Source organism: Alligator mississippiensis, chromosome 13 (assembly GCF_030867095.1).
Source record: "Alligator mississippiensis isolate rAllMis1 chromosome 13, rAllMis1, whole genome shotgun sequence".
NCBI classification, from domain to species: Eukaryota; Metazoa; Chordata; order Crocodylia; family Alligatoridae; genus Alligator; species Alligator mississippiensis.
This window is the reverse complement of record NC_081836.1, coordinates 49,394,330-49,415,947: the sequence shown is the minus strand read 5'-3', so window position 1 is coordinate 49,415,947 and position 21,618 is coordinate 49,394,330. Positions and strand designations below refer to the sequence as shown.

General features: G+C 47.3%; 1 protein-coding gene across 2 annotated transcripts in view; it reads left to right on the top strand.

Annotated features, from left to right (window-relative positions):
- The first annotated feature begins 8,566 nt into the window (after window positions 1-8,566).
- Window positions 8,567-21,618, top strand: part of PRKAR1B (protein kinase cAMP-dependent type I regulatory subunit beta) — a 125,010-nt gene continuing 111,958 nt past the window's right edge. The window contains exons 1-2 of one of the 2 annotated variants that reach the window (XM_014610778.3): window positions 8,567-8,645; window positions 9,253-9,459. In XM_014610778.3, the coding sequence (XP_014466264.1) occupies window positions 9,280-9,459 (180 nt within the window). In that variant the 5' untranslated portion in view covers window positions 8,567-8,645; window positions 9,253-9,279. The remainder of the gene's footprint in view (window positions 8,646-9,252; window positions 9,460-21,618) is intronic. The other variant, XM_014610779.3, reaches the window with a different exon arrangement.

Sequence of the window (21,618 nt, the reverse complement as noted above, 5' to 3'; positions counted from 1 at the left end):
TGATACAAGATGATACATGGATTGCATTGTAAACCCGAGATGGGAGACTTGTGTTAATTGAAGCTTGTTTGTGTGTGTGTACTTTGGTGGTTTCCTTTGTGTGTTGTTTTTTTTTTTTTTTTTGCTGGGGGAGCCTGAGATGAGGTATTGATGTTCCTTTGAAGGTTTGTTATGAGTTTGATGGGTTTTAAGTTGTTTCTATATTAAGAAAATTTTTTTAAAAATCATGATCCTGTTTGACTGTTTATGTTTATGCTTGTAAGTTTATGTTTCTGTGATCTCGAAATGGGGTATCTACGGTGCTTTGGAGTATGCTTTGTATTAATAATAATAATAATAAAAAAATCATCCTCCTATTTGTATACTTATTTCATCCCTTGCAAAATGGATGGTCAATAATAGTACAGGTTTCTGTCGATTTTATGCTGTACATGCATTTCTGGAAAACGGCGTATAACTTGAATTCACGTAAAGGGAACCCACTTTACAATGTAACAAATAAGGATACATTCTAAGACCTCGACTGTACTGACCCCCAGACCCATTTCTACCACTTCTACAGGACAATTTTGGTACTTGCCAACAGCAGGCAGTGCACACAAGCACAGGGCACCATCATAATGGGGACGGCAACTACAGAAACATGTTTCACAAACAATGAGCGATGAGCACGGATCCACAAGAGTTGATTATATTTTAGTGCATGTCTCTTCCCACAATGCAGTGCACAAAACAGGTGACCACAGGCTTCTACCCCACTGATCAATTAAGAGTGAATTTACCTTGCATATAGCAAATGTTTGGTATAAAAAGGTTTATCGCATAAGAGCAAATTTGCACATACAGAACCCACATAAAGCGAGGGAAATCTGTAACTGTGTTCAAAATGCATGAGTAGTCAGTGCGCTAGAGGTGATAGCTTTATGACAGTAAAAGCCGTGTTATCCAGCACTTCGTTAACCAGCATGCTCTATTAACCGGCACACTGGTCAACGCGGCAAAAGCAAAACCGGAAGTGGGACTTCCAGTTTTGCCAAGTCCCACTTTAGGTCACAGCCCGGGGCCCCTCTCCTCGTCCCCTGGCACACTGACACCAGGGGAAGGGCGGCGCGGTGCCTAACACTGATTCACCAGATGCGGCGGGAGGGGCACCTTTGCCCAACCAGGCAAAGACGCCTCTCAGGTAACTGGCATATTTGCTTGTCCCCATGGGTGCTGGGTAACAGAGTTTTTGCTATAGATCAACTAGACAGTTGCAACAAAAAAAATTCTCTTTCAAAAATTTTTCAAAATGCATGATAATGTTTGAGGTAGCTAATTTGATTCAGTATATACAAAACTGAAGTCACTCTCAGGAAGTCTTAACTTACTTTTTTTTTTTTTTAAGGAAAATGTTTTGTGTTCCAAGCCAAATCAATTCCAAACCCAGGAGTCATTCAAGAACCATAAGTGGCCATACTACTGGGAAACATCCTCCACCCCCACACAGGGCTTCAGATGTTTCCAATTCATCCAATGTGCAGGCCAAAGCCCGGAGGCTTGGAGTTTGGATGCTTTCAAGTTTTGCTTGCCCTCAGCCACATGGCTGCAAGCTGGGGAGGAGTCTCCCACTTCCAACTGGAAATGAAAGTGGGAGGTTAACTATACATTACCCCATGCCAGAAAAGTGGCCCTTCCCCTGCCCCTGGGAAAACCGCCTTAGCAGTCATAGCATTTTGGGTTTGTTGCCAGCACTTTCTTACTTGCCCCAAACTATAAAAATGCTTCAACTTTGATGACCCAGTTCTCCCTTGCTCACTGCTGACTTGCAGTGAGCAGTACAAAGTAAATAAGACTTATTTGCAGGCTTATTTGCATATTTTTTCAATGTAAAATGGTTTTTTAGCAAATACGATAATTTTGAGCTTCCAATATGATAATTTCATATTTAAGACCTGGCAATGCTGGATGCCTCGCTCCCTGCAGAGGACAGGAGCTATGGAGGCAGATTGCACTCATGGTTAAAGCAGGGAGCCAGGCTGTCATGTTTAATGCCTGGCTCTGACACAGGGTTGCAATGTGGCCTTACAGGAGTCAGTGCAGCTCTGGGGACTGCCCTGGGGCTGCCATGAACTTGGGGCTCAGCCTTCCAGGGAGAAAACAGCAGGACGCAGCCTCGGGCTTCCATTGACAGCCCTGAAATAGGCAGGAGCTACTTGGTTTCTGGGCTACTGATCGCAGCACTGAAGCTGAAGGCAGCTGGTTGGTTCCTGGGACGTGCCACTAGCCCGGTTTGCAAACACAGGCTGTTGTCAGGCTGCTGCTGGGTGCTGATCTGGGACCGTTTTTTCACATTTGGAACAAAAATCCTACTTCAGGGAGTTGTCAGGGACACTAAAACACTGAGAAACCACAGATGATTGATCTAGGACCTTGCCATCCTGTCTCCTATGCGAAGTCAATAAAGGAAGTGCTTTGTGCCATATTTTGCTACTAATCTGACAGAATTAAACACAGTGACACACATGTGATTCTGTAGCTTGAATCAATTCTGAGGCAGCAGTCCCCTAAAGGTAAGCATGCAGAGGAATTAAAAAATGAAAGCTCTGCTCTACTACTTACCACTGATATTGATACTGATCCCAAAGTAACTGCATTTCATTGTTCCTGCTTGCTGTTTCTGGGACAATCCTATCTCCTGAAAGGCTACAGTGGCTGCGGAAAAACCCCCAAATGAACTTTTGGATTTCTGTAGAGACACTGACTGGCGGTGACATTGATCCAGATGATGCAGAACGTAAAGTGGTCTGCTATCTGTTGGACCCAGTTCTGCAATTGGATTTATTAAGGTGACCTAAGTGGAGATTGAAGGCTTTTTCTGTAACGTGGTACAGCAATTCACAGCTAAGGATCCCCTCCTGCCCTGTTTGCTGGTTGCTGACCTTCTGTGTGACCTTGGGTGAAGCACTTAATCTCTCTCTCTCTCTTGTTTTCCCCTGCCACAGTGTCAGAATAGCAACCTGCTTGGAGCCTGGAGGAATGCAGTGCTGGATAGAAAGGCTTGGGGGAGGCAGAATCTTGACTTCAGTAAGATTTTTATCACTCTCTCACATGAGAATCTCATAAGCAATGCCAGTCCTGATTTGTAACAAACTCTAGTTATGGACATTCCAGTGAAGGACACACATTGCTTCAATGCATGGGAGCTCTCGGCCCCACTGTTTATTTCCATACTTCATTCAACTGCATAATTGACGGGGAGCCCTCAGTTGCAAGGCTTCTAAAGCAGTGCTGAACTATGTCCTATCGATTTCAAAGCTGGTATTAGGGGCATTAGGCCTTTAAGAAACAAAGAAACAGGCCTTAACAAAGTATGAAAAGCTTAGCACACACTGTTCTTGTAGTTAATGAGCCTTATTTACATTGAGTTCAAGCAAGTGTATGGCCTCTTTTTAGTCCTGAGGCTTTGCACTGGAAAAGAGAATCCATTCTTAATAGGAAACAGGTCTTATTTTTCCATTATTTTATATACCTCTATCAATCATATACCACCTTACTGTCCTTCCTTTAAACAGTCCCAATCTCTTTCATTCCTTATTATATGGAAATCTTTTAATTTCATTCATTATTTTATCACCTCTCTGATTAACCCTTTTGCTTTTCCTGCAATGGGGTGCTTAGAACTGAACATAATCATCACTTTGAGAGGCGATCTTGTGGCCATCTACAAATTCATTAGGGGGATGCAGCAGGGGATCAGAGATGCTCTGTTCGCCAGGGCACCTCTTGGGATAACAAGGAACAATGGTCACAAACTGACAGAGAGCAGATTTAGGCTAGATACCAGGAAAAAACTTCTTCACAGTAAGGGTGGAATGGGCTTCCAAGGGAGGTGGTGCTCTCCCCTACCTTGGGGGTCTTTAAGAGAAAGCTGGATAGACATCTGGCTGGGATCGTCTGACCCCAGCACTCTTTCCTGCCTAGGCAGGGGGTCAGACTCGATGATCTGTTGAGGTCCCTTCCAACCCAAACATCTACGAATCTATGACTCTATAACAGGGGCGGGCAGTTATTTTGGGCAGAGGGCCGCTTACTGAGTTTTGGCAAGCCATCGAGGGCCGCATGACAGGCAGCCCAGGGCAGATAAATATTAATTTTCTAAATTTTTTAGGGGCCCCACAGGCCGGATAGAATGGCCACCCCTGATCTATAACAATCATAGAATGTGGCATCATTTCCCATAACAGCATTTTGTTATTTTTAGTATTGGTTTATAGCTTGTTCTTTATGCAGCCTACATTTGATTTACTTTTATGATGCTTTGGACAGTTATCGGACTGTTGTGTCCACAGTGCCATCCGTTTGTACGGGGAGTTCATATTTTCCTTTTCAAATTACTGTGCAGTTGTCAATGCTGAATTTGTTTTACAGCAGTGCTTGGTTAGGACCCCAAAGTTCTTGATAGTCTACCTAGTACTACCGACACTATATTTGTCCTAGGACTGATCCTTCAGATATCTTATTATTACTCTTTTATCCCATGACTTGTGAGAGTATGTTCCACACTCTGGAAGAATAAAGTGCATTAGAAAACAAATTAGCTCGTATATTTAATTAGCATGTGGTTAACATTACTTGCTGGCATCTAGCCTAGACAAACCACTGTTAGTGGGTTGTGGCTAACCCCCTTTTTTTTTTAATCCCTAATTAATTGCATTTCTCCCTACACTCCCATAAGAACTGGAGAGAACAGGTTACATTCCCTGAAGTTCACCAGATCTGCGCTATGGGGAATCTCAGAGTAAGACAGGTTTCCCAGGGGCTGGCCTGAGACTGTGGAACAAACTCCTGTAGAAACTAGAATCCCTTTACCCCTTGCACTAGCATGCTGCTATGTGTTAGCACACTTTCTGGATCTGCCCTCTGTGGCAAACACGAAGCAGCATGTGTATTCTAAAAACCCAAGCCCTACCAAAATGTTGAGTATACAATTCTCCCCCTGGGAAGCAAGTGAAGGAAATACTCAACTATCAGGTGTCCTCCGCACTGGCACCAATCGGCATGGGGGAAAAAAGCTCTGAAAACTGCATTACACATTGTCTGAAAGCAGCACGTGCTCAGTCATGGAAAGTAACCTGAAGTTGCTTGCATGCAGCCAACACTGAACATGACTAAAACACATGGCCCATACAGGGCAAATGTACTGATGGGAACCTTTCTTTGTCCCTAAAAAAACAAACAGGCAGGCGTTCCCTTCCCAGCACTGGGCCTGGAGGTACTGCAATACTGGGCCGGCACCAGGAAGGCCAGATCCAGCCCTGACACCATCCTCGTGGTGCCAGTAATGCTTGATCTTAGCATAAAAACCAAGGTGCTGTTGGGAACCTACCACACTTTTTTTTTACCGCTGGCAAGGACTCTGTCTCCCAGACTCTTCAGTCTGGGGCTTCAGATGCTCTGAATTTGGAGGCATCTGTAGACTCTTGCAGGGGTGCCTGTAAAGGACAGGTCTCCATCTTCCATTTATTCCAAGTCATTCAAGGTTATAAAGAAGGGGATCTTCTCTTTCAGGTAAGAAAAACCACCTAAGCAAAAACAAAACCTTTTTTTTAATTATTATTTTAAAGAAGTTTGTCGTGTTCAAAGCCAAATCAGCCAAATCCAGTCCAAATCCATGAGTCAGTCCAGAACCATAAGTGGCCCTACAACTGGCAAACATCCTCCACCCCCACTAGAGGCCTCAGATATTTCCAACGTCTTTTGGCAGGCATCCTATGTGCAGGCCCAAGCCCGGAGGCTTGGGATTCAGATGTCCCCAAGTTTCACCTGCCCTCAGCCATATGGCTGCAAGAGCAAGCTAGGAAGGAGCCTGCCATTTCCATAAAATGGGCATTAAGCCCCAGCACTTCAATGGGTACTAAACCATGCCAGAAGATTAATTATGCCTGGGAGGGCTTAAGTAAAATTGCTTTCTTGGACCTAGATACATGGTGTTTTCCTTAAGCAAAAATAAGCCATCTCACGGTGGTTTCTCTCTTGTCAGGCAAATTGGATATATGGCAGTATCACTGAGTGCAGATCCCCTCACTAGCAACCTTTTTCCAGGTCATAGTGAACCACTGCATTGTATACATTTTGACTTCCTCTATGCTCCCACAGCTGAACCTAACTACACCTTTTTTCCCATTTTCAGTGATTCCTTCACCAGCCTTAAATGGTTTCTTCACCAGTCTTAAATGTCTGGCAAACATCACCAAACTGAGTCCCAAACAGTTCACCCCAAATCCCTCTGTCACCCCCTCTCAGCCTGTCACATATGATTAGTGTGGCCCAGCCCTCCATGAGGTGGAACCAGACCAGTTTGCCCTGTGCTTCATCTGCATAGAAATTATTGGAGGATCTCAGAGCTCATGACAAGAAAACCCTGTTGAAGTCATGAGTGGGGGCTAATTAGCACATGGGCGTCTCTGGAGTGCACACATACTGAACAGTGCTGAGCTGTGGGGTCACCATAGCTTGAAATGCTGTTGACTCTTCTGGGGTCCAGCCCAAGGAACTGTATTGTAAATCACAAGTCTTTGGGCTTTGGGCTAATAGCAAATCCCAACAGTGGTGTGAGAACTAAGAGACCGTGTTACAGAAAAGACTTAAGACAGGTATGTGGGAGCACAGGGGTGTGGGTGAGGCCATTGTAATAGGTGCTTGGGTTTTTAATGCATTTTAAGGTGTGTGTAGAAATGCTTATGCGGGATTCTGTATATAGCTATATATATATATTTATTTATTTATATTTATGTCCTCCCCACCCCAATTGTGTTGTATATAAGCAGGTGACAGGGCATTACTTACATGTGTATTTATGGAGTACCTGTGCTAGAACTTGCAGCAGTTTAAAAATAATTAAAAATGCATCAATTCTGGATGACCTAAGACTGTGCACTATATGCAAATGACCACAGCTACATTTATTTCAAACTCAGTTTTGTTCCTCACTTCCATGCGCTCAGGAGAGCAGGCTCTGATAGAAAGGAGAAAGGTGCAGGGGGACAACATTGCGGGGACAGATGGCAAAGGCTACCTGACCCCCCAGCTTTGTTTTCCCTGTTAAAGAAGTGAAAGAAGGACGCATTCAAAGCAAACCTCCAATAATTAGATTCAATATCTGGAAATTTATATAAAATTGATGTTTTCCATATATAGAATCTAATTATTTGGGGCTCATCTTATAGTCAGGGTCATCTTCTGACCCCTGCTGACTTCCTGCCCGTTGGGCAGGGGGCTGGAACTGATGATCTTGTAAGGACCCTTCCAGCCCTAATGTCTATGAATCTAATATTTAAATTAATATGGTACCATATCATTGATATTAGCCATGGGAGAAGCAGGATTTGTTCAGTCTGACCCGAGGAATGGTATTTTGTGCCAGAAAAGCTGGTTTAACACCTCTCCCAATATGTAGTTCATCCAATAAAAAGATGTTACACCAAATTTTCAAATATTCCCTCATTCATCATGACTAACATGGCAACCTTACTAAATATGAGTGGTGTCAATGCACTTTGAGCAGGTGGTTAGGTCGGACGGGAGGAAAACGTAAGAACCTACGCTGAATGGTGTTGCCGAGTGGTTCTCAACCTCGTGAGACGCGAGTCAACTGTTGGAAAATACCAGCTCTCCTTCTTCCTCGTGTTTGGACTATGGAAAAATAACAGAGCAAGTTTTCTGATGCAAAGATGGGTCAGGATGTTTTGACACTGTGGATACGTTTTGAAATCTCGGGGCTTGTCTCATGAATCTCGAGAAGCACCTGGCTGGGGCTGCTTAACTTCTCTAGATTCGCGAGACAAGCCCTGAGATTTCAAAAGGTATCCACAGCATGAAAACCATCCTGTTCCCACAAGCTGTTAAAAACGTCCCGGCCCTGCACTGTACAGATCAGTGATCAGTGACGTGCCTGGCCGTCACTTAACCCCAGCGCTCTTTCCTGCCCCAAGCAGGGAGCTGGACTCGATGACCTCGTGGGTTTGTATCGTAAACCTTGGCGTTGCAAAACCCGATCGGCCCATGAACTTTTCCTGCGGGAACACTGAAAAATTAGAAACGGTCAATGATTTGGCTTCTTATTTTCACTTTCCAAGGATGGTCGTAAAGTCTCGGTTCGTGGCGTACGCTCCTCCCAGCCACGCTGCCTTGCTAGCGACTGTGTAAAAAAACCCACGAAATGAAAAACCTTTGTTTGCGGGCAGACGGCCTCATACAGGCGATTCCCCCTTCCCATCCTCGACATCTCCGAATCCTGCGGCACCCGGTTGAGACCCGCCGGTGTCGCACATGCACCCAAGCCCTGTCCGTCCCCGGGCAGAGGACAACCCCTGGGGTAGGGAGCCCGTTTTGCTGGCGCTGAAGGTGTCCGGAGCTCCCTGAGGGCGGTTGGTGCTGTGGTGCCAGGCTCCTCTGGCCACCCAGGCCGGCCGCTGCCCGGGGGAGACGCCGCCGCGCGCGCCAGGCCCCTGCGCGCCGGACCCCCGTGGCGCCAGGGCGGCGGGGGCGGGGCCGGGCGGCGGGGGCGGGGCCTGCGCGTGACTGACAGCGCCGGCACTTCCTGCGGCGGCGGCGGCGGCCGGAGCAGGGCAGCGGCGGACCCCGGCACCCAGCCTCGCGGCCAGGTACGTGCGGGCCCGGCCCGGCCCGGCCCGGCCCCGGGGGATGCTCCGCGGGGATACGCGCCCGGCTGCATCCCGCAGGGACAGGCCGCGCCTCCCCGGGGACACAGCATCGCCCTCCCCGCAGCCGCGCTCCCTCCTCGCCGTCGCCCCCCCCAGAGGCAAACACCAAGGGGCATGCTTTTGTGTGGCCCCTGGGCCACCCCACGGCCCCCCCCCTGCCCGGGCCATCCCACCTGCCAGGCGATAGCGCGGGTCCCCCCATCGTGGTGCGTCTGTACCCCGAAGGGGCGGGCGCGAGATGGGCCTTCGGACCGGCGTCGAGGGGCTCGGAGCAGGGCAGCTCGTGCGTCTGTCTGCCTAGCCGGCCCCGAGCATCCCTGACGCTCCTCCGATCACTCGCCTGGTTTATTTTCAGTGTCTGATCCTCAAAAGGCTCCTTTGGTAGTTCCCGATGGCATCGGACAGCCCGATTTTGTGCTGAAAAGTGCCAGGATGTTAAATGGGGAGAGGGGAGATGTGCGCCCCGTTTCCACGCGCTGTCCGATGTCTTTGACAAAACCTGGGGAAGGCTCTTCGAGATCGTTTATTGCACCATTTTCTCACCTAGGTTTGTTTTCTGTTTACAAGCCTGAAGATGGCTGCTGCTGCTTCCTCCTGCACGGGGGAAGAAGATGAGAGCCTGAAGGGATGCGAGCTCTACGTTCAGAAACATAACATCCAGCAGATCCTGAAAGAGTGTATCGTAAACCTTTGCATTGCAAAACCCGACCGGCCCATGAAGTTCTTGCGAGAACACTTTGAAAAATTAGAAAAGGTCAGTGATTGGGATCCTTACGTTCACTTTCCAAGTGCATGAATGCAAAGGATGGTCTGAAAGTCTCAGTTCTTTGGGTACACTTTTTCCTGGCATGCTGTGTTTCGAGTTAGTTACCATTTTAAAACGCTCTAAAAGAAAGACCTTTGTTTGTAGGCAGTGTAATATAGGCAATTACACAGCATGCTTTTGCCTGTGATAAGGTTTCCAAATTGTCAGTGTGCTGCACAGACTATTATGCTTTCTCCTGGAAGTGATTCATAGAGTTACAAACATTGGTAGTGTTATGGCCCATGTTCCTCTATACTGGGGAGCAATTTCTCATTCCACTACGAGAGGGTTGTCTTTGCCCTGTCCCTATTATGTGTCTCATTGTGACAGCTCCCAAGTTCTGTGTAGATACTGGAAGATTGGCAGGAACCAATCTGCCACTTGACTTCACTGATCCCTGCCTGTGCTGGACCGTGCAAGCTCCTCCTACAGAAGCGGTGCTCATAGGGACACCACTGCACTGCACAGCAGTGTTCACAGTGTGGAGGGAAAAACAGCTTAGCTGTTCATCTGGGACCTCACTGAGGCCTGTGGCCTTGGAAGAAGATGGAAGAAAGGAAGAAGAGCCTGTAGAACTTCCTCTTTGGTGACAGGCCTTCCAAACATGGATACAGGAGGGAGAATTAGACTCTAAGGGCACGCCCCCATGAGTATGCGCGTGCAGGGGCGTGCATTTCGTGTGGGGACAAAATAACAGCGGTACATATTTGTGCCATTTGCTATTTGTCCCTGGGCATGCCCAGGGATACATGTATGCTGGTGCATGGCAGAGGGACCCAGATGGGGTAGGGGAGGCTGGGGCCAGCACCTTGGCTGGCCACAGCAGCCTTATCTGGCTTCCTGGGTCGGAGCCTGATCAGCAGCCAAAGCATGGCTCTGGCCAGCCATGCTTTGGTTTCTGGAGGTGTGCGCTGCTGCCGTGTGTGCTGTGATGCTTTTTTTAGCAGCAGTTTTTTTGACGCCAGGATCTCCCAGTGTCAAAAAACCCCATCGTGCTGCAGGGGTGCACCGTGCTACAGGTGTAGGGGTGCATGTGTGCCGCATATGGTTTGTGGCGCATCACACAGCTTTGAGGCACAGCACATTGCACATGCGCGCTCGTGGGGACGTACCCTAAGTCTTTAACCACAGAAGTCTTCAATCCCAAAAAGACTTTTGCACTTGTTTAAATTTAAACATGAGATCCTAACTAGACCACCTGCATGCTAAAAGTAAATGTGCAGATCTTGGTAGGATAAAGGTGTAATTTTCCTGAAGTTGCAACTTTGTTTAAAGTGATTTTTTTTTTTTTAATTATAAAAGTCTAATTTGGTGTTTAAAAAGAATAGAGCAAGAAAGGTAGTAATCAATTATTGCATATACTGCTGATGTAATGTTTGCTATATATGCACTGCATAGATCAGTGATTGTAAGTTTTTCTGGGTCTGTAGATATACTGTACTGTCTGCATAAGACACTGTACCCCAAACTTGAATGTCTATTAAAAAAACCAAAACTAAACCTTATATATAATGATGGGGGCATCTTATCACTGTAAAGATGTCTTTAAGGACAGGCAAAGTTGTATAACAAGGACAAGGATTATGCGTTATGATTGTGACAAACACCTGGCTGGGGTCATCTGAACCCAGCACTCTTTCCTGCCCATGGCGGGGGGTCAGACTCCATGATCTAATAGAGACCCTAAAATCTATGAATCTGTGAGTTGTGTACACAGATCACAAATAAGACGCCACGTCTCAAAACACCATTATCTAAACTTCTGAACGCCAAGCTCCATCTGCAAGTGATGAAACCTGCCATTAGGTCTTCTGGCCAGGGGGCGCATCTACACGAGACACTACTGTGCAGTAGCATTGAGCTACTGTGCAACAGCTTGTTGGCTACTGCACGGTAGCATTTGGGGGCACTAACCGTGATATGATTCTACCCTGCAGTAGTAATGAGCTACTGTGCAGTAGTGTCAGAAAACAACGTGCAAGGATGCTACTGCGCAATAACGCCGGTTACTGTGCAGTCATTTAGTACTTGGTTATGCAAGTACTAAACGACTGCACAGTAACAACTACACAGTCAGTCGCTCATGTAGACCTGGCCAGTGAGAAGATGGCAGCATATTTTGCAAATTGCTAGTTTAAATGTACCACAATAGTACATGTTATTTCAGTATTTTATAATTATTTCCAGGACTAGTAGGATGTTTCATTTTTAGTGCACTAGCAGAGGATTAGATTCATAGATTGTAAGGCTGGAAGAGACCTTGGAAGATCATTGGGTCCAGCCCTCTGTACCAGGCAGGAAAGACAGGTGGGGTCAGGTGACTCCAGCAAGATGTTTTCCAGTCTCCTCTTGAAGATTTCCAGGGTAGGCGATTGCACAACCTCTGGAAGGAGCCTATTCCACAGTCTAAGTGTGAAGAAGTTTTTCCTAATGTTGAGCCTGAAACGGTCTTCCAGGAATTTGTGGCCATTACTCCTGGTTCTCCCCAAGGGTGCCCTGGGGAACAGTTGTTAGGGCTCCCTTATTTCTACTGTATTTCTGGAGAGACTGATAGATGAAAGTTCATAGCAGAATACTAGGGAGGATGAAAACAACTTGTTGCCATACAAGGCAATTAAAACTTTCCCCTGCTCTAGAACCCAAATGGGATTAGGGGCTAGATCATCGTTTAGGTGAGAGGCCCACCTGGGAGCCGAACTTCAGTTTCATGCTAACAGTGAGAGAAGGCAGTATGCGCCCTAACCTGTGGGGAACAGTCAAGGGGTTCAGCCCGCAAAATCTAGAGATTTGGGGACATTTGTGGAAACTTACAGCTTTCAGATTCCTTTTGCTATGGAAGCATGGCTCCCATAACTAGCTGTCTCCCAAGATTTCCCTGAGAGGAAGTGGGTTCATATGTCATGGAGGTGTACTTCTCATGTAGGACAAGCCTGATTAGGTCATCTTTGTTGAATAGACAGGAGGAATCGGTACCCAGGAAGAGCTGCCTTCCCACACATGCTCAGCTCCTTGCTCCCTGAACTCAGAGGGCCAACAGAAGGATTGTGCTGTAAGGACAGCATACATTTGTTCCCTTCCATGCAGCCACCCCATTTCAGCTGTGTTGCCAGAGGGAGTAGAAACCTGAAGGGGTTTTAAGGCCCTATATACTTCTAGTACTATAATGCCCCTGAACTCTACAATGCAGTCTGTCCCAGTATACTCCTGTACCCACATGGGACTCTAGTGAAGTCAGTGAAAGGCACCATGTCCCGCACTAGAGAATCAGGACTTATGTGCAAGGCTGGTGAATCTTGCATTTGACTGGTTTGTGTAAGAATGCTTTATAATTTGTAAAAGAAGAGCTAGAAGTACTTTGACACATTTTTATCCTGTTTTTCATATCTACTTCATATCTGGCACTGTTACGCCAGACATTTATACTTAATACACTTTTTACACATCCTGCTTGTCGATTTTTGAATCCAGCAATTGCCTGTTACAGTTGTTTGCCAAGGCAGGCACGTCATATGGGTGTGGTATATGCACAGCAATAAGGGTGTGGCTTGTATGGGTGGTAGCATGCTGTATGCTAGCACCCCATGCGACTGATTATACAGCATTTTACCCTTCCATATGGAGAGCTATGAGAGCCAGCCCGTTGAAATAATTTTTGTTGCTGTTTTCCGGGAAGTGAGTGTTTTGGACCACTTTCTAAAGACAAAGAACATCTTGTTTGCCTAGATAAAGCAATGGACTTAAATGCCAGGATATCTCTTTAGAAGTTCACTGGAACAATTTTGGGAAGACGTACAAGGCATTTTTCAAACACTTTGAAAACTGGAATTTGCAGAAAACATGTAAAGATAAATCCATGGTTCCAACGTAATTCTTGAGACAGAATTGAGCTATTGACTTCCATGGAATTACGTTAGGAAAATGAAAGATACAATTTGATTTATTATGCTAATTATACATCTCTTCAAGTACAGAGTAAACTCAAGACAACATAATGCATTGAAGTAATCAGGCATAGTATTTTGTCTTGGGTTGTAGACACTACTGGACAGAGTCCCATCAACGGCAAAAAAGCACATTTTAGCAAGGTTGGGCCCATTAATCTAAGAGGATAACAAATCAATACTTCCTGCACTTGATTAGAGTTTGATATCTGAATCTACACTAGTCATTTTCTGTAAAATCTTCAGGCATGACCAAGGATAAAGAAAATGCCTTACAGCTTCTTAGGAAAAAGAAAAATAAGCCTCACCATCCTATTAAAAAAGGCCAGAACATTGCTAGAATGCACTTTGTCCTGTAGCACAGCTATTACAATATTATCTTGATAAAAGACTCAAATTCAGAGCTTTTTGAGTGTTTCACCCACTGTCCTCTGCAACTCTTACCTCTCACAAGAGTTGTATTCCACTAAACAAGATTTTCAGCCAATTATGGGGCCAGCAGACAACAGCATTAGATGGAACTTTTACAGGAGCCAGAGCAGACATACAGAAGTCTTTGCCAGACAAAATCAAGATGACTATTAAGCTCCCTGCATTCAAAATTAAATAAGACTTATACTCTCATGATAGCTTTAATACCGCTGTTACATATACTCCCAACCCATCTCCAACTCGCCCTCAAAAAAGTAGATCAAATTTTATCTACTTAATGTAAGAGAGAAATATTATTTTATCTCCTTTTTTATTTTATAACATTTTGAGGCATGTTTACATTGCAGCCAGAGGAGCAATTGAGACACATGCACAGCTACCTAGCTAGTTTTTGTCTACATGGTTGAGGCATCCAGAGCAGCAAAATTACCCCAGCATCAGCTTCAGCTGGTAGGCGTATAGGTAGGATCCTAGCCAGGCTTCTTTGGTCCACATTGAAACCTGCTGGCTTGGTTTCACTGCTAGATCAGGAATGCCTAAGCATGCTGAAAACATACTTGTAATTTCAGGGTAGACCTAATCTGAGATGCAAGTGATGATCACTGATATAAGAACTTGGGTGCATGGACTGGACAGATAGGACAAGCCGGATGATTTTTAAAAAGTGCTTAAAATTGGACATTTTTATATTTGTCTTTCTAAACTCTTTACACTTAGATTTCTGAAGCATGGCAGGAACTTGGTAGGAAAACCTGTATTTTTGTGATAGCACTCTTAACAACTTGTGTCAGAAGCAGATTAGAACATTTTTGGACTTCACAGTTTAGGTTATGTATTGGTCCATGTGACAGTTCTTCTCCTGTGAGGAACTGACAAGTGGCAAGCAGTGTCAGGAGAAGTTGCTCACTGCCTATCCTTGGGTCGTCTAGATCTGGCCTTCATTTTTATTTTCTCACTGTCATGTTATCGGGCCCCGATTCAACAAGGTAGGTAAACACATGCCTGTCTTTAAGTACATGAGTAGTTCCAGTGACATCAGGGAGACAAGCACATGCTTAATTTAAACATACGAATGAAGTATCTTAAAGTGCAGGATCAGTTATTGTCCAAGGACATTATTTTGTCAGGCTACAGTACAATTTTAGAGCTTGCACTTGCGGTTGGTCTGTGCTCTTCTTGGGTGGAACAGAGCACAGCAAGAGCACAGACCAAGTGGATCTTCCACCCTGGAAGAGCATGGGCCAACTGCAGATGCTTCCTCAGCCTAATGAAGGGTGTTTGTACCTGAAAGCTTGCAAAGAAGAATTTTTCCAACTATTTTAGTTGGTCGAATAAAAGATATCAGATTTACCCAAAAACCTTGTCTGCCTATGTCCTTAGACCAACATGGCTACAATCTATATCTAATCAGTGGCACTTACAGTGCCATCAGAGTACTGATTGGATAATACTTTACCTCTGTGGAAACCTGAGTGGATGTATCATCTAGCTTGGTAAGGGGCACACCACTCTCGAGTTAGGAATCTATGTCTAGGGAGAGCTATGGCAGTATCTATTATTTGCACAATGGAAAAAAAATCCAACCCTTTTATCTGTTAAACTACTGACTCATTTCTAAGTGATGCAGAATTCTATCTAATAAACATTAAACCCATACAAGCATCAGTTGAGAAACCTCCCTTGATTTTGACATTAACCATGACATTACTTCCTTCTCCAGGAAGAGACCTCATACTCAAATTAAACTTCTTGAATTCAGCTCCTCTTGGCTCATAGCCTGCTTATGACCATTTAAATGCAAACATACCACTGTTAAGATTTATAGGGCAAGTTCACACCTCTTTTGGTGCTATTATTACATTCTGTCTCATGGCAGACTCAGTAAGTCCTCTGATTTGGACTGAGAGAGCTATTTTCGCCTCAGAGGAACTGGAAGCTTTACTTTTTAATTTGTAAGTTTGTTAGTGGAAGCTGAGATTGAAGAGAGTACAGCAAAACTTGTGGGAGGAACAGAAGTATGCAGATTCCCTGGTTGCCTGGCTTGTCCCAAGTGTTCCATAACTGTTCAGCTGACAGTCTTGGAGACAGACCTCTTCTAGATATCCACTGAAAAGACAGAAGTAGTACTCTAAGCATCCATAGGTCATGGTGGTTAGTGAGTGGTGGTGAGGTCATGGTTGAGTGGTTAGCTCAAGGTGCTTGTCTACAGATTGAAACCACTTCCCTATTTGTAGGTTCAGCATAAATCGTAGTAATAGATAGAGCACGAACATTTTACTGCTGTGGGTAGATGTCTCAGTGATAACTTCTGTGTCCTATTTGTATGTGTCCATCTAGAAATACCACTGTAGTTGCATCATTGTTCTAGAATATAAAACAATTCCTAGTGGAGATGTCAGACAGTTTGGTCTTCATGCCGATTCACTGCCTGGGTTTCCAGTTGAGAGCATCCACACAGGTTCTAGCTGAGATATGAACTGATGGAGGATGAGATTTTCAAGAGTTCAACACTAGTTGAATTCTGCACTCATTCTACAATGGCTACACTGATTCCTCCAGCTATTTGTGGCTTATCTGTTGCCTTCTTAATTTTTGTTTTTGATAAATGGTTTTGACTACACAATATTCCCTCTTCATTTCAATCAAACTGTTAGATACAGACAGACAAAAGATTCCACACTTTTCTTCTGTGAGATACAGGGGGGAAAAAATTAGGGTATGTCTTATTGCTGTCATTTTGTTGGTCTAAGCATCCCGAGAGCCACTGAAAACTTTTAAGAAGGACTGCTGTTGCTCTTCTACTCAAGGGTACTACTTGACTTCCTAAATTACTTTCTCTCACTGTCTTTTAGTATAACAGATGCTTTCAGGGAAGTCTGGATGTGGCTGTTGAAGATGTCTCAGTCTGTACATAATAAGCACTCTAAGTAAAGTGCATGGCTGGATCCAGACATTCAGGCATGTGCGGCCTTTGTACACTACAAACCTCTTTGCAGCAGCACAGACTGCATGCCCAGCATGTTAAAATGTGTTGCACGGAAATCTCAGTAGCAAAGAAAAAGTCACAAAAAAAGCGGCATGGCACATGCCACAGAAATGTGCACTGGCAAACATGGAGGCTCAGTCTTCTAGAGAGATCCTCCGGCTGCTGGCCAGAGTATATCCCCTCCTTTAGTTCTGCCCTGGCTTCTCCAGCACACCAGGAGCTGGGAAAAACAGAGAAAGGGCAGCTTGCCCCACACGAAAGCACGTGTGCAGGGGTGTGCACAGCGGCAAAAAGTAGCTGTCATAGGGTACCATCTTTAGGGGTGGCCGTAAGTCCCTGGAGACCAAAAACATTTCTTGCACCCTGCCGTGTTCTTGTCCTCCATGCTTTGATGTTAATGGTTCTAAACAGTGAGGGGGGCTGCCCTGGTCTTGTTACAGTGACCACCAGGATTGTGGCCAAGGCCTTATGGACAAAATTGTGTGGCTCTGTTCCACCCGTACACCATGCCCCAAGCCTTGTAGATGGCATCCTCATTGATCGTCTACCAGTTGCTTATGCAGCCTTTCTCTGGACCTTCTGATCCCTCGGCACCTCAGCCTCACTCTGGGCCCTCAGACCCCTTGGTCTCTCTGCACAGCCCCTTCCTGGTCTGCCCAACCCCTTGGTCTTCCTCTTGGGTTGCCAGACCCCTCAGCCTCTTCTCTAGTCCCTCTCTGGGCCCTCAGACCCCTTGGTCTCACACAACCACTCCCTGGGCTACCAGCCCCTTGGTCTCATCCTGGAGCCTTCTGGTCCTTGATTTTCACTACTGCTCTCCAGGCTCTCCAACCCATCTGGCCCCAACTATTCCTTGCCCCCTATTTGGGCTGATGTACCCTCCTGGTCCCACTCTTTCCTGGCCCCTTGCAGTCCTATTCTTCCCTGGCCCCTTTCTGGGCCCCATGACCTGCACGGTCCTGGTCTTTCCTGACCTCTCTCTGGGGCTCTGGACCCCCATGGCCTTGGTCTCCCTGCTCAGTGCTTTTCTGTCAGGACGTGCTTCCCTAGCCTTCCCCCTCCACAGGATAACCCACAAGGCAATGGGAGCTAAGCCTCTCTGGTGTCCCATACTTGCCTTCCCCTGGGGTGGCTCATGCATGGCATTTCATAGTGGCTGCTCTGCCACAAGTAGCCCCACCATGCTAACCAGCTCCAGTAGGGTGCAGTTTCAGGTCTTACCTAGAACTAGTGTGTTCAGGCCTTCCTGATCTTACTCATCCCTTACTAGGCTCCCCCTGGATATCTTACACCCCTCCTGGGCTGCCAGCCTGTGGGCCCTCCATCTCTGCCCCCTGGCTCTCTCTCAGACCCCTTTTGTTGATCCCTTCTCCTTGGATGGCCTAACATCAGCCATCACCATTTTGGGCTGCTGCACGCTCTTTGACCTCTTCCTCTCAGTTGTGGCTACACAAGGGCCTTTGGCCTCTCGTGGGCCCTGACCCTGCGTCAGGCCAACTGAGAACTTCAGGCTTTTTTAGCTCCAGCAGTTTCTGCTGTGGTTGATTTCAGCCTTGGGCCCCTCCTGGGCCCTGGCCCCGCACAGACCAGTTGAGATTCCAAGGGTCAGTCCTCTGGCTGTCTGCCCTCTCTTCTCTGCCTATCTGCCCTCTTGGGCCCCTCCACTGGTCACTCACTCTGGAGCTCACCTGGAGCCCTCAATAGGTCTTCCCTAGCTCCTTCCATCTCTGGGCTCATCTGGACCCCTCAGTAGGCCCCCACACTCTGCTTCGCTCACTGGGTTCAGCCAGATCCTTCAATAGGTCTTGTAACTACTCAGCCCCTCTCTCAGATCTCACCTGGCCCTTCAATAGGCTCAAAGGCATCCAACTGCCCCCCTTCTGAGGGCTCCAGACCCCACACTGGGTCCCCAGGACCTCTTCCATCCCCTTACCCAAACCTCCAGACTGCTCCAGATGTTATTCTCCTTGCTGGCACTCAGGAGCTGCACCTGAATGGAGGAGGCAGTGTTTCTCCACCAGATCTCAAGATGTTACTGCCAGCCCTACTCTCAGGGTCTGGGATTATATCCTGCCTAAGCCCAGCCCCCTCCAATCAGGTGACTCCCCTCATCAGGCCTAGCCTCACCTGTAGGCTTCCTGGGTCAGCTGACTCCACAATTAGCCCTGACCCTCACCTGTCGGTGACCTCTTAAAATGGCAGGCACCCCAAGTGCCCTGCTAGAGTAGTGGCACAAATCTTTGCTGCTGTGGTTTTTGCCACTACAAGTGCTCACCCCTGCATGTGGGGATGCACCCCATGGTCATAAAAATAAGAGCAAAGGACATGGATATGTAACTTGGATATAGAGTGAATCTACCTTGGAATATACTGAAAAGACTAGGCAAGATGGGTAGAATTTAGGTGGGTTTTTTTTTTTTAGATGAAATAGGCACTGCCAGCTGCTTTTAAGTAATCTTGGAGGAAAGTGGAAGGGATAGATGCCTAAAATATAAGGTAAAAGGAAAAGAGTAAAAGATATGTAGGAGGTGCTGTCAAGCCACACTATGAAGTCCAAGCTGAGTACTTGTGATTCCCCTCCTACCCCTATCAAATCTACAGGAACATTGCTCAGCTATCAGCATAGCAAGCTGAGAAGCCTGTTTGCTGGCCATCATGTTTCTTTAAAAAATAAAATAAATCTTGATTTCAAAGGAAAAATCCTGAAGATACATGTCATCCATTCTGTAAGCTTTGGCAGGTTTGAGTAGGCATTTTTAAAGAAAAGTTTACCACAAAAGCTTGTGAGCTTAGTAGCTTGCAGCCTTATAGCAGACTCTTGTGATCATAATAACTTGCAATCTTTCAGGGTAAATATTGATAAAAATATTGATTAAAAACTGATTGTGAATGAGTCTGCTCTTCCCTTCTTTCCCTCATCTCTCTCTTCATGCTCTGGTCTCTCTTGATTCAACCCCCAATTCCCTTTAGAATGCCCAACTCTCTTTTTGAATTACCCTCTTTGTTTTCTGATCCCCCCCTATCATTGTATCTCCTTTCCTATGACCCAGTATCTGTTATTTTTCATTTATTTTTCCAGTCTACCTTACGTCACGCCTTGCTGCTTTAAATCCTTTCTTAGGACAGAAGTCACACACAAACTGGTTTAAGTGATCAGAAAGTGGTTTAAACCTGTAACAGCACATGAGTTCAGTGCACATAAACCAATTTCCAAATGGCTGAAACCAGTTTGAGATAAACCGGGTTGAATGTAGTATCAGACTTAACCGATTGAGGTCAAACTGGTTTATGGAATTTGTGTCCCAGACCCCTTCTTGGTTTAAGTTAAATCAGAGTCCTCCAGCATCCCTGCGTGCTCTGCAGCCCTTCGCTGGGCTGTCTTTTCCAGCCAAGCAGCGTTGGCCCTGTCCCTCTCCTCCCTAGCTGGAACACTGCTGCTCTGGTTGGGTGAGAAAGACGTGGGGGTGGGAAACCCTGTTCTGGAGCGCTGCCAGGTCTGCCCAGCAAGCGGGCAGTAGTCCTTGCCAAGCATCCCCAGCCCCCCACTCCCCTTGCTGCTCCAACGGCAGGAGCAGGGTGGGACCAGACCCTGGTAGCCGGAGTGGAAGTGGAGGGGGGAGGGGAGGGGGCAGCGCAGGCACCAATAGGCTCCACTTGTGCACTTGGGGCCACATACCTGGGGCCTCTGCGGCCACGTGCCAGTAGCCTGAGGGGAAGTGGGGGCGGGGGGAGGGTTAATCCTTCCATTGCAGGCAGCAGTGGCACGGGAACCAACATAGCAGCCTGGGCTGAGTCCCTCGGAGGAGTGGCCAGCTGGCCGTGGGGAGGGGGTGAGGAGGGGGATGTGACCTGGCTGCAAGGGGCAGCGGAGCTGGGGTTCATTACAGAGCCTGACTCACCGCTGCCTCCTGCTGCGGTAGCGTGGCCTGGGCTAAGGCATCCGCAGGGGGCGGGTGTCAGCACCTGCCACTTCCTGCCTTGAGCCCCGCGGGGGACCACAGTTTGCAGGTGGGTTGCAGCTGCAGTGTGGCTCTCCGCCCCCTACCTCTCCTAGTGGCGGTGGAGTGAACTATCATAGCAGGTGAAGGTGAAGCACCTGTCACCCGCTACTTGTTTGTGGTGGTGCCGGGCGCTTTGGGTGGGCTCCTGTGGGTCAGGGTTGTGGGCAGTGGCAGGGGGAGGCAATGGATCACCACAACCCAGTCCAATCCAGCCCAGCCCTGCGTTCCAGGAGTACAGCCCAGTCCGGCCTGGCCCTGCGGCCCCGGGAGCGAGCAGTGAGTGGCCTGTGGCAGCCTGCCCCGAACGCCCAGGGCTGTTGTGAGCAAGCAGTGGGTGACAGGTGCCTCACCTCTGCCTGCTGTGATGCTTCGCTGTTCTGCTGCCAGCAGGAGAGGGCTGCCACGGGCCAGTTGCTGCTTACACTCCTGGGCTGTGGGGATGGGCCAGACTGGGCTGCAGGGCCAGGCTGGACTGGACCGGGCTGCGGCAGTCCATTGTCTTCCCCTGCTGCTGCCCACGCTGTTGGCCCACAGCAGCCCACCCCAGGTACCTGGTGCCACCACGAGCAGTCGGTGGGTGACAAGTGCTTCACCTCCACGTGCCACGATGGTTTGCTCTGCTACCACCACTGGGAGAAGGTGGGGGTGGGGAGCTGCGCTGCAGTTGCAGCTGTCCTGCAAACCATTGCCCCCACGTGGGGCTGGAGGCAGGAGGCGGTGGGTGCTGACCCCCACCCCCTGGAGCTGC